Raw genomic sequence first — 14,238 nt, 5'->3', positions numbered from 1 at the left:
TATATATATATATATATATATAAGGATTAGGGAAGAGCTTTGTAAGCTCCATCGGGGCTATCATGGAGGTATTGGCTACCCTTTGGGACTGTCCATTGTGTAGGTACTGAGACGTTTTTGTTTTACGCTGTCCATTGTTAGCATATATCCTCTTCATTGCTTTAATTTTACTTATAAGATTTGCCATCCCGTTTGTTGGATATTGTGGAAATTTTGATTGAACGTAACTTTAATTTCGATAATCCGACAGAAAATTTGCATTATGATTTTCGGAGTTTTTCCACAGTACCACCTAAGGAAACAAATATCCACTATGTCGATTGAAATTCGAATGATGTGATCTGACGGTATGTTGCTTGGTCAACGAAAGTGAGAGTAGCAAAAGAGAAAATGTCTTGAGACTAAATTTTCAGCAAAAATCTGGTCCAATTTGGTATGAATTAGGTATCCTGCGAGCAATATTCAAAATGATACTAATTTTTCTAAACAGAGTTATTCAATTTCTGCATGGCTCTTTATCCTGTATCTTATCTCAGTTTCTTAAAGTGCCACAACCAAATCTTTGAAATCATAATATTTTTTCTATAACCAAATCTAATTTTGCTTTATGCTTTAAAATTCGTCGAATTTTTAGATCACTGATAAAGATTTTGTAATAGTTTATCGTTTATTTCAAGTTGAGGTTTTTTTCTTTTTTTTTAGTGAGAACTGTTTTAATATAAAACTAAGACAAGAATGAATATAAAACCGAAATTAGTATCCAGGAAAGCCAAAATCTGTGGTCTATAACTTTACATTTTATTAAACCAAACGTGAACCCAAAAATCAATGATAAACAAAATTCTAAACTTTACTTATGCAAAGACCTGACTTTTTTTTAGTCAGTAATGGAAAATTACTAGCCTAAATTTAAATGTATCCACAGTCATAATATGTGTACTTCTCGCTGCAGCAAAAGCAATTTATTCGCAAAGAACTGAAAAAAGTATTTGAACAACGAGTTTTTAGCCATCATAGACATTTTCTTATTACAATTGAACCAAAATTATGCCAAATTGGATAAATGCTAACACTGTTGATATCATTATTACAATCTAAAAACATTGTGAGGAACTAGTAAGTAAGAAGGTTTAAGTTGCAGATTCAGATTTCAATTTCAAATAAGGTAAAAGAAACCCAAAACAAAACGTTTTGGACATCATTTTGTCGTTGACGGAAGCAGGCTTTTCTGTATCTTCACTAACCTTCTCATACAAGGAAGTACAGACGACTAAAACAAAGTTAGTAAAATATTCTAGTTTCTTCTTTTTTTTTTTAACGCTAGTGTTTAATTTCTAGTTGTATTCGGAAAAGTGATAACTTCTTCCTCCACTGATGGTGCAGACGATGAGCTCGCTGTATTCACATTATCTTAAAAATGTTTTAGAGTTGTTTAGAACAACTAGGAGTTAGAACAGTTTTTTGTATCTTTATCAAATCAAAATTTGTCCAAAAAATTCTACATTTATCATTTGAAAATTTCTTGATATTAAATTATAGACAAAGAATGACAAAGAAATGTATCAAGTCAAAAATTTCGGCTTTAAAGCAGAATTTCTAGGTTGGAATAACACTCAGAAAGGTTACTAGTAGTTGTAGCAATTCATACTAATTTTTTTGAAGTAATTTATACAAATTATTTATGAATTCTAAAAACATTCTCACCACATTTGAAATATTTCAAACCGGTCACTCCTATTTTTGATCTGCCAATCGTTTCCCTGCAAATAGTTTTGTTAAATTGATGATTATTTAATTTTGTTATGTATCAACATGTGTCAAATCAGTTGTAGTAATTTAATTACTTCAATGCATTTGCTAGAATGACTCCTACAGTACAAAGAATAACCGTAACGATACATCTCGAACAACGTCTTCGTTCATTTTCCGGAAACCACTCATAGTTAAATGACGCACAATTTTTGGATTATAGCATTTTGGATCGGAAACCATTCGGACAAGGAAAGAACGCTTCTGCGATAATGTTGCCTGCTCTTTTCGCTTCAAAATTTCGGTTGTGTTAAGGCCAGCTTGGTTTAATTGCTAAAATTGTTCATGGTAATCAAGCAATGATAAATAAGAAATAAAGCGTCCCCTTATTTCTGAAAAAAGAAAAGAAAATTGAAGAAACTTATCTGCTCAATACATTCTTCTTTCTCTTCCGCCGTTTCCAGTTCGTCATCCTCAGCAAGTGGACATGAAATCGAATCTTCTGCAACTTTCAACTTCTTGAACGATATTTAAAATTATGGCAGTTTTTTGGGCAAAAATTTGTCCTCTTTCTGGTAAGCCTGCTTTTAGAATCCCAAACCATTCCTCTGGCTCATACCAGTTTCATCTACGTTTGATCCAATTTATCGACAATGTTACAAATCGAAATTTATCTCTGCTCAAACCTATTCTATAAGATAGAAAAATGAAAGAGTTGTGATAGAGGATTTATTTGAGTAAATAAATGATTTTTTTACTCGCCGTATGCCACCATCTCCAATTATCATTAATAAAGATAGGGAGCTGGCCTTTGATTTATCTTGACACGATTAATTGAAAAAAGTATTTTTATTATTTATTCGCGGGCAGTTAGTTGATCTTTGAATATTTGAAAAATTTTTTGCAGAGGTAACTCTACTATGGTCTCGAAATCTATCTTTGTTCAAACTCATTCTACAAAATCGAAAGATGAAAGAGATACGATAAATGTGTCGAGCTGTTTGTGAGATGAAATCATATGCAACTTGAATGTCTTTCTCAGTAGCGTGTTCTGCACAAACACAGAAACGAATCACAAAACGTCCATTCAGTGATGCAGGCACCATGTGAATACGGCCAGAAGAATTCAGCCTTTAAATACTGGATCATTAGGAGCACATCAAAATGGAACACTGCTAAGTGGACTTCCAGACAATGTCAGAGTTTTGGAAAATATTTTAGGTATCAGTTATCAAGCAAGATAAGAGGTCTATCCCTTAGTTTTGGATTTCTTTCTAGAAGCTGTTTTCTCGAGTCCAGCACTTTTTGTTACTTTTTTAATAAAAATCTTGAAATGAAATTTACAGACTTGGTAAGGAGTGCTTGATTCATTTCTTCGGAAGCAACCATACGAAAACAAACCAGACCAAGGATTACATCACCAACAATTTCGAAGATATTGTCTGCCCGTATCAATTGTTCAAATAATTTTGCCAAACGACAATGCTGCAAATATGGAAAAGAATCCTTAATAATATGAAATTTAAATACCAATTTTAACGGATTACTGGCTGGAGTTCATAAAGAGACGAAATTGGAGTATTCAAAACTTCAACCAGATCCCTACTAAAATAGAGGCGAAATTTTTCATTGTTAATTATTTTAATTTAATTAACTTTCGTAGGATCTATCCTTGGTGTTCTCCATAGGCTTTCCCACAATGATATAAAATTTCCTCTCTAACTCTCTTCTGCACTGCTGCATTCTTCTCCCTGCCCTCTGACCGCAGCCGATATGTGTCATGCCAAGCAATTTTAGCTGTGATAATTGTTAATTGGACAATGAGTAATATTTCTCTCATATGAAAAAGTATCAAACCCTGCGAATATAGTTTTGCAGTCCATTGACACCATAAACTCGAATTACAAACCACAATTTTAATGATCGAAAACGGCGGCTGAGTGGTATACTCCAATGACGGTAGTCGATCGCTTTGTCTAAACAGTACTTTTTGAAGAATACGATAAAAGAATATGAATATATCATGGATGGCAAGATCTGAAAGAGAAGGGACTGTCTTTCGGATGGCTTATGATTAGAACAGAAGAGTGCAACACTCTTATCAATAACTATGCCAGGATTTTCTAAGAAATAATAACTTAATGAAATAGAAAGAAGATTACAATGAGATCAGATATAATGGAATCAAACGTTTAGAAGATTTTCTAATTTCAGAATTTTTCATGAAAAATGAATACCTGTCCAACTGTGTTGCAAATATAGCGGATCAACGACTAGCGCTTGCGTTAGTTTGTAGCGATCTTTTACCCTGATAATCAGTATAATGTCTATGAGTAATTCAAGAAGGTGTCAAGAAATAATGTGAAGGATGCTTATTAAATAACGCAATATTTTAGAAATACCATAAAAAAGATGATTCTTTTTGTAAAGTAAGATTCATGAATATTGCACAAAAAGAAAAGGTCAGCTTGACAACTTTGTGGAATTGTCACTTTCTTTCTTGGATTCTTATGAAAAAAAAATTTTACAATGAAATCTTTAAAAAGTAGTCCCGTTTACAATATAATAAATTACCACATTGTAGAACAATCAAAATTGATGAGCATGAATTTATTGGGATTGGTGTTGAAACTCATCGCATATTCTATTCCTTCCATCAGTGGTCGGAATTCTGGACAGATCATCGCACTTCCGCCATATGCTCCATCCACGTGTAGCCATAAATCATTTTCTTGACAAACGGGACCAATTTCGGAGAGAACATCGAAAGAGCAACAAGATGTTGTACCAAGCGTAGTGGAAACGAAAAACGGTATTAAGCCAAGATTACGATCCTCCTGAAATGATCACAATTATCTTCCTGTGAAAAAGAAAAAACAAGCATCATAGATTAGAAGCAACTAATCTAACATGTTGAAAAATTAAAAAAATCTTGAAGTTTGTCTTGAATCTATCACAGATTGAGAATCCCGCGAATTCGTTGCAGAACATGAAACATGCAAATTAATGCACTATTTTTACAACAAATTTTCGAAGAGCACGTGCTTCTATTGCCAGACGTAGCGTTTGACCGCGTAAACGAAACTTTGTATCAGTCTCCAAAATTTTCAACTTTACCATCCCGATCATGCAAGCTTTCTCGACTGATGAATGAGCCTACAAATTATCGCATTGATTTTTTGAAGTATGAATACCCTAAAAACACTGTAAAAATGTTGTCTAAATTTTATATTAAATACTAGTCATATTCGGCTGTTATCATTCTGTATTAAAAACTCAATTAAATTAAACAGCTGAGAAGAGAAAATGGATGAGTTACTTCTTTAGAACAATATGCGACTAATCTTGACAGTAAGAGTCCCTCTTCGACAAATGGAAAACGTTGTCTAAGCTCTTTAAGCACTTCAAATCGTGCCGCTAATAGTGAAACAAAATTGCATTCACTCGCAGAACCCTGAAACTATGCAAAAATAAGGATTTAATTTTCAGAATTTTAACTTAAGGTAGCGATTTTGAGGATTAGAGACATTTAAAACTAGAAATTGTTTGAAATTATTGCTTAAAATGTGGATCTGGAGAGTAAATTTGAATAATCCCTCTCTATTTAAAATTTGAATAATTTTGAGAAAAATTTGAGTAGTTTGAATAATTTCCTTTAACTTATAACTTGAATAATTTGAATAATTTAATTTGAATAATAATTTGAATGAAAATTTGAATAATTTGAATAATTTTGAAGAAAATTTGAATAATTTCCCCTCTATGTAAATTTGAATAATTCCTCTCTATTTCCGTTCTATTTGATAGGGCAACGCTTTTCAGAACAACATTAACCTGTATGACCCCGCCACCTTTTCCATTTTCAGTGAATGGCAAAAAAGCATCTGGCAAACCAATCATTCGACCAAGCCATTCCAACATGATTATTTCCAACTCCGTCATTGCAGGACATGCTGCCTGGAAAAAATGAATTGTTTGAAGAATGATTTTTTCTTTTGTTTTAAGACAAAATAAAATGCTGTGGAAATAAAATTCACCCAGGAAAATCCAACTGCACCGATAGCATCTGAAATCATATCAGCCAAAAGATTCGGAAAAGCATTTCCAGCTGGGAAGTAAGCATGAAATCGAGGGTGTTGCCAGTGGGTAATCTTAAAATAGCCTGGAGATTTCTTGAAAATATGACTTTTTAACGTCTGGTATAATTTTTAGTCAACAAATTATCGGAAAAGCGTAAAAATTTGGCATACATGAAAATTTCTAACCTTTCTTGTTTAAATCTTTAAACTAATTTGTCTTAGATTTGATGTAATTTGTTACTGGTACTTTTAAAAAGCATTCTACTCGTTGTGGTCACACATGGACTCTTCTAAATTAATAATTTTCTATATTTAGTCTTAGCATAGGTCCAAGTGTCATGAAGTTTAACTTTACCCCGGGCATAATATATTTGTCGAAATCATTAATAACATCCTCGAATGCTTCAGCATTTTGTGGTGCCATATCAGGTAACAGATTACGCAGGTATCCTGGTTCGATAGCTGGCACCACACGTCTCTTTTGTATATTTTCTATATAATCCGCAATATAGTCCACTACTTCTTTGCCATATTTCCGAAACTCGGTACTACTCATACCGGCTGTTTCTGGAATAAAGTGAGAAACAACTCTTATGTAAGGCCACTTCTTTGGGTAATAATGAAAATCCCAAATAGCTTAATAACGGAAAACTATATAACTTACTTTTCGGTGACCAAGTCTTGTTTTCCATTTATGAATCTGAAAATCTTCACTGTTACCAACTCATAAATTAACTACCTCAACCAAGAGACAATAGCTAATAAAACAAGAAGTTAATTAATTGAATATAACAATAAATAAATTCAAGCAGGTTGCTTTCAATTTATAAAATCCATTAGCCATTTCTCGACTTCATCAAATAGTAAAGGCGTCACAAAGAAATCAGAAGAAAGCTGCATTTGCATTATTGCAGCCAAATTAAATATGCTCTCATCACACATCTGTTTGTGACAGGTATTTAGATTGCAATCCGAATTTGAGAGCATTTTGACATCCTTATCCAAAATTCCCGTTATTTTAGTTGAATTCGCCTTTTCAAAATGTTAGCAAAAAACATAAAAAGATATGGTCAGCCTTTTTCCAGAATTAAATTAAAATACATGAGCCAAAACTTCTTGCAACTACAATTCGATGAGTCGAAAGGTTAGATTAAGTTAGGCTAAATTAGTTTTCTTTTAAAAAAGGCAAAGAGCCAGAAGAAACATCAAAACAATTTGGTCGGGTTTTTTCCAGAATTTGAATTAGAAATAAAAGAATGAAAATTTCTTGCAGAGGAAAAAATTAATCGTTTCATGCGATATCCTTGTGACTTTTCACAAAAACCTATAAATAAGCAATTCTTTGAACTAAAATTAGATCAGGGCAGACTAGTCTGAGATAGTTCTGAGAATAGATAATATCTACTACGCAAGAGATAATCTCCATCAATGTAGTAACACACAAAACAAACCGACAATTGAGAATAAAAATCATCTTAAATAAAAGTATCTGTAGTGTCTTGCTTGTTTTAAATTGACAGAATCAAATATTAAGTTAATTCTGTCACACTGTCACACTGATAATAATGAGAGCTGCGAAGTTATCATTTTTCGAAAACAAAAAACTCTCTACAAGTGAATGAATATCTCAATTTCGTTCATGTTTTGAAGGACTTTTGAGCTAAACATTAACTATTTCATTTTTAGAAATTAGTTATTTTTTCCTTTTCCTTTCTTTTACAACTATAAACTTTATCGCATTTGAGACTTTTTCTGCTCTTATAAAAGTTAAAAGTTGACATGTTCAGACACTGAGTTGATTTAAGAATTATTATTTGTCAGTGATTAGAGAATTCCATTGTAGATAAAAAGCACTTCTACGTTTTGTAAAATATTTAAATATTCCTTAACATATATTTTAAGACAAATCAGGGGCACTTATAATAATTACTTTAAGATATTCAGAAGCTCAAGAGAACTTGAAAAAAAGAAAATGAACATTTCTCGTCCGAGCAATATTTTCAGTTCCAGAAATTGTGATGCAATAACAGCTACCTTTTGGTTTTAATATTCAGGTACAATTAAAACGATAAGCTGTATCCTAAAATTATCGCTCAGAACTTTTTAAAATGTAATCGTATTCTGTTTTATATGCAGTAATTTTGGGAAAACTTAATTTATTTAGATGTTTCTGAATCATAATATCATGCAGTTTAATTCAGGAGTAAATCTTTGCAATCAATCCATCCAAGCCTAACTCCTCAAAATTACCTCCTTCTTGCCTCATTTAAAGAATCCTAAAAGTGTTAATAAAAACATTGAAATAATTATTTTGTAATATGAATGGTCATCTCTATGCATTTTATGATGTGGCCTAAGCATGCAGTGATTGGATATTTTGACTTAAGGCGTCAATGCGAGGAAGAAGTGACAGTTCAAATTCTACTTGCAAATGATGCATGAATTCTTCGATTTATTAAATCACATTTAACCAAATTTATTTTTGTCTGCTCTGAATTAATTAAAACACTACCAATAACAATCTCATTTTTTTCAGGAAGATGCAATCCGAGTATATTAACACTTCCTAATGAAATGAATGTAACGCACAATTAAAGAAAATAGTGTGGTACTAATTGTTCGTTTTAATTCTTGATGCAATATGAAACAGGTCTAATTATAGATGTACTTGTTGTCCATACTTTTTCGGCAACTGCTAGGTTAAAGGAAATGAAAAACAAGTGAAGGAGAGAACCTCTCCAGTTCAATTATCTGTTGCAATTTGCTTCTCATTGACGAAATTTTTCAAGAACTATTTTACTAATAATTGTTGGAATCCATTCCATTTCAATGCGAATAACATTTCATTGTTTTATAAATCTTATATTTTACACGCTGTAGTGTCATTTAACCTTGAAACTTTGTCTCAAAAGTTCTGAATTTACGTTTGAACTGGCATAGAAATTAACGATTATGATGACAATGGCATATAAAAGCTGCTGACGTGAAATTCCGCCCACACAAACCAATCAATTTGCGCAAATAATCACCATTTCACAAGCATTAGTTGAATGCTTGTGAAATCATTACAATTTATAATAAATGAGAAGTAATAAGGATTTTTTGATATATAGCAGTTAACTTTCAGGAAGAAAAAAAACTTTCCTCTACTACTACTTTCATCTAACAACAAAATATTCTGGTTGAATTTGAATTTGTTGTAGATAAAATAGTTCATTTTACATTACAGTTGGAGCAACTACTGAAACATTTTCCAGAATGAGAGAACTATTAGAAATATCAACAGTTTCCTTTAACTATAGAAAGTTTTAGTGCAATATGTGTTAGAGAGCATTTAAGTAAATTTTAGAGCTTTTATAGTCATAGCAATGCTTTGAACACTCAACAAGATGGCATCACTTAAAAATGAAACCGGTAGAAGTGACATTCTTCATGTTTTCTTCTTTTTTCGAATAATGTTTATTTATTTAAATAGGATGAATGCATGCTGCGCAATGTTTCCAGTAGTAATCGCTCATTCTATTTCTATTTTTGCTCTCTGGTAGAATCTAATTAAAAGCATTTGCGTCTAGGTAAATAAAGTCCTTATGACACACATAATAAGAAATTGTAGTTATGCAGTCAGAATGTTGCTGCAACATTATCTGCGGGAGTGTTTTCGAAGTAGATATGCAAATTAAATTAATTTTAAATGCATTACTAGACTTCTTGAGAGAGCAGCTTCCTACTCTGATTGGTTTTGTTTTTGCTCAGATAAAGTTTCAAGCACTGGAATTTTTCACTAAAAAAAACTTTTTTCATAGATTGCGATTACAAATAATGACAGTTACATTCTTTAATAAAACTTGGAAAACCCTTGAAATGAGGAATCTTATCAGCGAAGGATATGCAGTTGATTAACGCATCTTTTTCAAATGCTTCTCTTATCACCATCATTTCATTTTATGCACTATATCAAAAACAGTCACAGTAAATATGAAATATTACTTAAATTTCTGCACAATGCGATGCGAATAAAAATGAAGTGACACGGGGAAAATCTTAGGTAAGATTCATAGACTTGTATTTCACCCATATTTTTCAACTTTTCAATTATGTTCCACTGAAATTTTATGCTAATTTAACGATCATTCCATATGAAGAAGACACGTAATTCCTGAAGTGTTCAAAGCAATATGGAAGTAACTTAATATATAATGATATTACTACATGTTTTTTAATCGGCATATGAATATGATACTTGCGGAATATTTGTGAAGAGCATGTGTTGTATTTTACGCTTTAATAACGATCCTTACTATTTCGATTGATCAAGCAAAGCATATACATCGATTTTGATTGATCAAGCAAGCATATACTTCGATCAAATATATAGATAGAATCAAGTGGGAGTTTTTTTAGTAAAACTGGATAACTAGCTAATCCTTTCTATAAAGCCACAATTAATAGTAGTAGTAGTACCTCGTGACAGCTTGTTTTAAAATGCAATAACTTTGTGTCCATTGATTGTTGGTTTCATCTCATCAGCGAAAGATAAGGAGAAATGAATTGAATAGCAAAAGATAAAGGCAATCTGTGGAAGGATAGAACAGAAGTCAAAAATAGACGAATAATCAGGTAAAAGTGGAACGAATCGCTCCGTTCATAGTTTTTTTTTCTCTGTTGTTTATGGAAGAAAAGAGAAAGAGGGATGATTGCGTTGCAGTTCTCATTTTATAATTTAATAGCTGCATTTGCAACCAGGTTAAAAGTGCATGCAGCTTTTCCCCTACATTTATGATATTCTTAGTACAAAGCTGCACAGAATGCACTATACCATGTGATTTCATCTGAGATACCAACAGATATTTTAATAGGTTGTCATTTTAAGCAAACCACCACCTTAACATGTCATGAATTACGATATGTTAATAGCATAAATTTCTGTGAACTGTGATGCCGATCAAGTTATTCATTTACTTGCACATCTTGCACTACCAGTTCTAAAAGATAATCGAGCATTGGCGTTTCCATCTTATTCAGTCTGACATGTCATAACCTCCTTTCACACCACATTAAATGACCGTCATTGTGAGGAAAACATTGGTGTACCAGCTCCTACGGAGGAGAGTATAGATTGGAGAGAGAGTTTGCAGACGACATCTTCCTTTCCTTTCTTCAAGCACATCAGTACTGATTTATTCAAGGGCGATTGGCAGATTTCGATTGGTGGAAATGCCCATCAATTTGTTTATTCGTGTAAATTGCCGCGATTTCACGGTCTTTCAATTCGATATTATCGGCTTTAATGAAAAGAAGGATCGTAGGATATAACGAGCTGTACTAGTTCAGCCTATCTCGAGTTCTTACATCCAATATCACTTCCTTACCTCTGTTACAACCACCTTTTCGGTATTTATTTCAGTCATTTTACACTGGATACCATTCGGAATCAGCGTCGTTTACCGATTATTTCAAGGCGAGCGGTCAACACGTCTCTCGTTAGCAACCGTTTTTTTTTCTTTGTTAAAAATTCAAATAATGACTCCAATAACCTTGACATATACGACAAAGCCTTTTAAAAATAACCTGAACCATCCACGCTCATGTAATTACCTACTTGCAGTTAAAACCAGAAAAACCACTGTTGAATCTTGATAGCGAAAAATTATCTCAAGACTTTGCAGCCATAGTGACCGTTTTTTATTTTAATCGAGACACATGAAAAAGTCTTGCGCATTCTACACTCGTTTAATATTTACAAAAATTTTACATTTTGTCATCAACTTGAAAACGACAGTCGCACTTGTCGAATTTTGATCCATACTATATGAGTGAAGTAACTTATCTGTGAATGAAATGATTTGCCTTTGATCAACATGGAATGAGTTTGAAATTCTTTAACTATATACTATTCTTATGAGCGTTCAAAGTCCCCAGCTTTTTTCATTCAGAATAGAGGGAAAGAAATTGAAAAATGAAATGAAAGACGAAAGTTATTACCAAAAAAATATTTTGGGTACCATTCGTTGGCGCAGCTGTTAAAATGGGATTTTTTTTCTGGTTAAGTTCAACATAAATTTTGCGGAAAACACACATGAAGAAGTGATGATCCAAAGTAAGGAATTTTTCCATAGGTAATCCATTTTCCTACATTATATTAGTATTTTCGAAAGAAGGAAAGAGTGGCAAAAATAAAATACATAAATTTATTTGAAGAAATAAGAAGTAAGCCCATTAACTTCTTCATTAAATATATTTTTGGTTTTAGCCCTATTTTTCTTTTTTTTTAAAAATAGGAACTGAATTTGTAAAAAAGATGAATCGTGATTTCTTTTTTCCCATAACATCTAGTTCCTCGCTGTTTCTTGTAAATGCAAATCACAAAGTAAAATTGAACTTTTTGAAGAAGCGCAAATGCCACATTCGGATCATTTGGTTTTATATTTGATAGAATGTTAGAATATCACATCCATGTCGATTCTGATCAAATAGGAATTCTTACGAACTAATTTGCAATGGGCTTTATCCATACGCTGTTCTTCTTGTTGAGATTGCAATGTCGCGCACACTTCATTGCTAATTTCTTAAAACAGTTGTTCTTTTGCTTTCTTTTGCACTGCAGTTAGACAGGTAAGCTTTTCAAGTTTACTTTATACTTATTTTGAGTTCTAATGAAGGAAATATCCAGAATGCTGGATATTTCAACCTAGCGATCTCAATTTTTAAAACTTTAGGAGCCTATCTAATCATTTAATTGTTTAATTATTTAAGACTGTGAAGCTAACCAGACAAAGTAATCGTGAAGCGATCTTACTTTAGTTATTTCCATGAAAATAAATGGAAGGTGAAAATATCTTATACATTGTCACTACTGAACAATAATGAAGGTACGGATTGTGTTTTCCATGGCTCAGTGGGCATAAAATTGGAAGATGAGGAGGCAATAACAATCTATCGCATTAGGTCTTCTGCCCTCTCCCTTGTATCGCGCTACCGTCCAACGAGTTTTGCAGTTTGTCGATCGTTCATTCTGCATTATTTTTGTCCTTACAGTTGTTGAAACTCACTCCATATCCTTGGCTCATTTTATCTTTCTCTTCTTTCATGATTCACTCACTAATTTTTATCTAACCATAATTCATTGAATTTCCAAGCGACTTCACATTCGATGAGACATTCGAATAATGATTGATTCAAGCAGACTTTATCAACTAAGAGAGATTTTTATGAGCTTGCTTGAAATTGACTCCATCACTCACCCCATCCTTCCCCTCTCCTTCTATCTCACTGGCTATGTTCTGATGTCTGTCCTCTGGAAACATCGTTTTTTAAGCAACGTAACACAATTCCGATTTCCTTATTACAGAAAAAAGAGCTTCAGTTAAGCTTACCTCTCGTTTCTCGTACAAATGACCTCTTTTCAATTTCACTTACTTGACACTTCGAAGAAAATTTCCTATGCGTAATGGTGGCGCTTTGTTATAGTGCTTCTTCCCTTTCTGACAACTGTTATAACTTCGCATTGTTCATTCCTCCCGTCTCTCTGATTCGCCGTTTAATTCTTCATTTTGGCTTACCAAAATTTTGTTTACGGTTGATTTGGTTCCTTTCTTGTCCTTGAGGCGGAAACATTCATCAGTTTTGCATACTGCTCAGTCCATTCGACGACCCTTTGGAAGCGCGGAAGGAGAAGGAAATCAGCTGATAAGTGATTTCTTTAAGGCAGAATTTCGATATTAATAAAATTCAAACTGAACTTTCTGAGACTTCTCAATGTAATTAGTCGGCAACGAAATACTTGGAGTCATCTTCGGTCGCTTTCCTGTTAACTTCCTGCTGGTGGAGTTATTTAGTCGTTATATTGCAAAATTTCCAGTACCGGAAAGCCATTCATCATTTTTCAGAAGAGATTGTCCTTGACTACCGTTTTCTATTCGATGGTCCATCTTGGTGAATATAACTCTGTTCTTTTCCTTTTCTTTTCATCCCAAAAAAATTCTTCAAAATTCGAAATAAAATCAGCTTTTCTGTTCGTAACTAATCATTGTCTTCATTCGTGGTATCATCGCTCTTCAGCGAAATCAAACGATTGAAAGCCATCGAAAGTCCTATCGAACAAAGCGATCGAGCCGATCTTGCTGTTGTTCTGCGAACCAGTTACTTATTAGTGAGATATTCTTTTGATTTTTTAGACAAATTGAGATAATAATAATAATAATAATAATAATAATAATAATAATAATAATAATAATAATAATAATAATAATAATAATAATAATAATAATAATAATAATAATAATAATAATAATAATAATAATAATAATAATAATAATAATAATAATAATAATAATAATAATAATAATAATAATAATAATAATAATAATAATAATAATAATAATAATAATAATAATAATAATAATAATAATAA

The 14,238-nt window shown here is 32.4% G+C and overlaps 1 protein-coding gene across 1 annotated transcript; it reads right to left on the bottom strand.

Moving 5' to 3' along the window:
• Positions 1-1,327: 1,327 nt before the first annotated feature.
• LOAG_07708 (TDC-1 protein) lies at positions 1,328-6,536 on the bottom strand (the record flags this gene model as incomplete). Its single annotated transcript, XM_020447518.1, has 15 exons — positions 6,493-6,536; positions 6,184-6,395; positions 5,787-5,900; positions 5,584-5,706; positions 5,069-5,203; positions 4,795-4,905; positions 4,324-4,586; positions 3,987-4,057; positions 3,607-3,725; positions 3,098-3,234; positions 2,732-2,880; positions 2,171-2,251; positions 1,889-2,069; positions 1,705-1,760; positions 1,328-1,410 (listed from the first exon to the last, which is right to left on the bottom strand). The coding sequence occupies exons 1-15, from the start codon at positions 6,518-6,520 to the stop codon at positions 1,328-1,330; spliced, it is 1,863 nt and encodes a 620-aa protein (XP_020302261.1). The 5' UTR covers positions 6,521-6,536.
• Between the last annotated feature and the right edge of the window lie 7,702 nt (positions 6,537-14,238).

This window comes from Loa loa (assembly GCF_000183805.2).
Source record: "Loa loa unplaced genomic scaffold supercont3.314, whole genome shotgun sequence".
NCBI lineage: Eukaryota > Metazoa > Nematoda > Chromadorea > Rhabditida > Onchocercidae > Loa > Loa loa.
The sequence above is the reverse complement of the archived record's forward strand: the minus strand, read 5'-3'. Positions and strand labels throughout refer to the sequence as shown.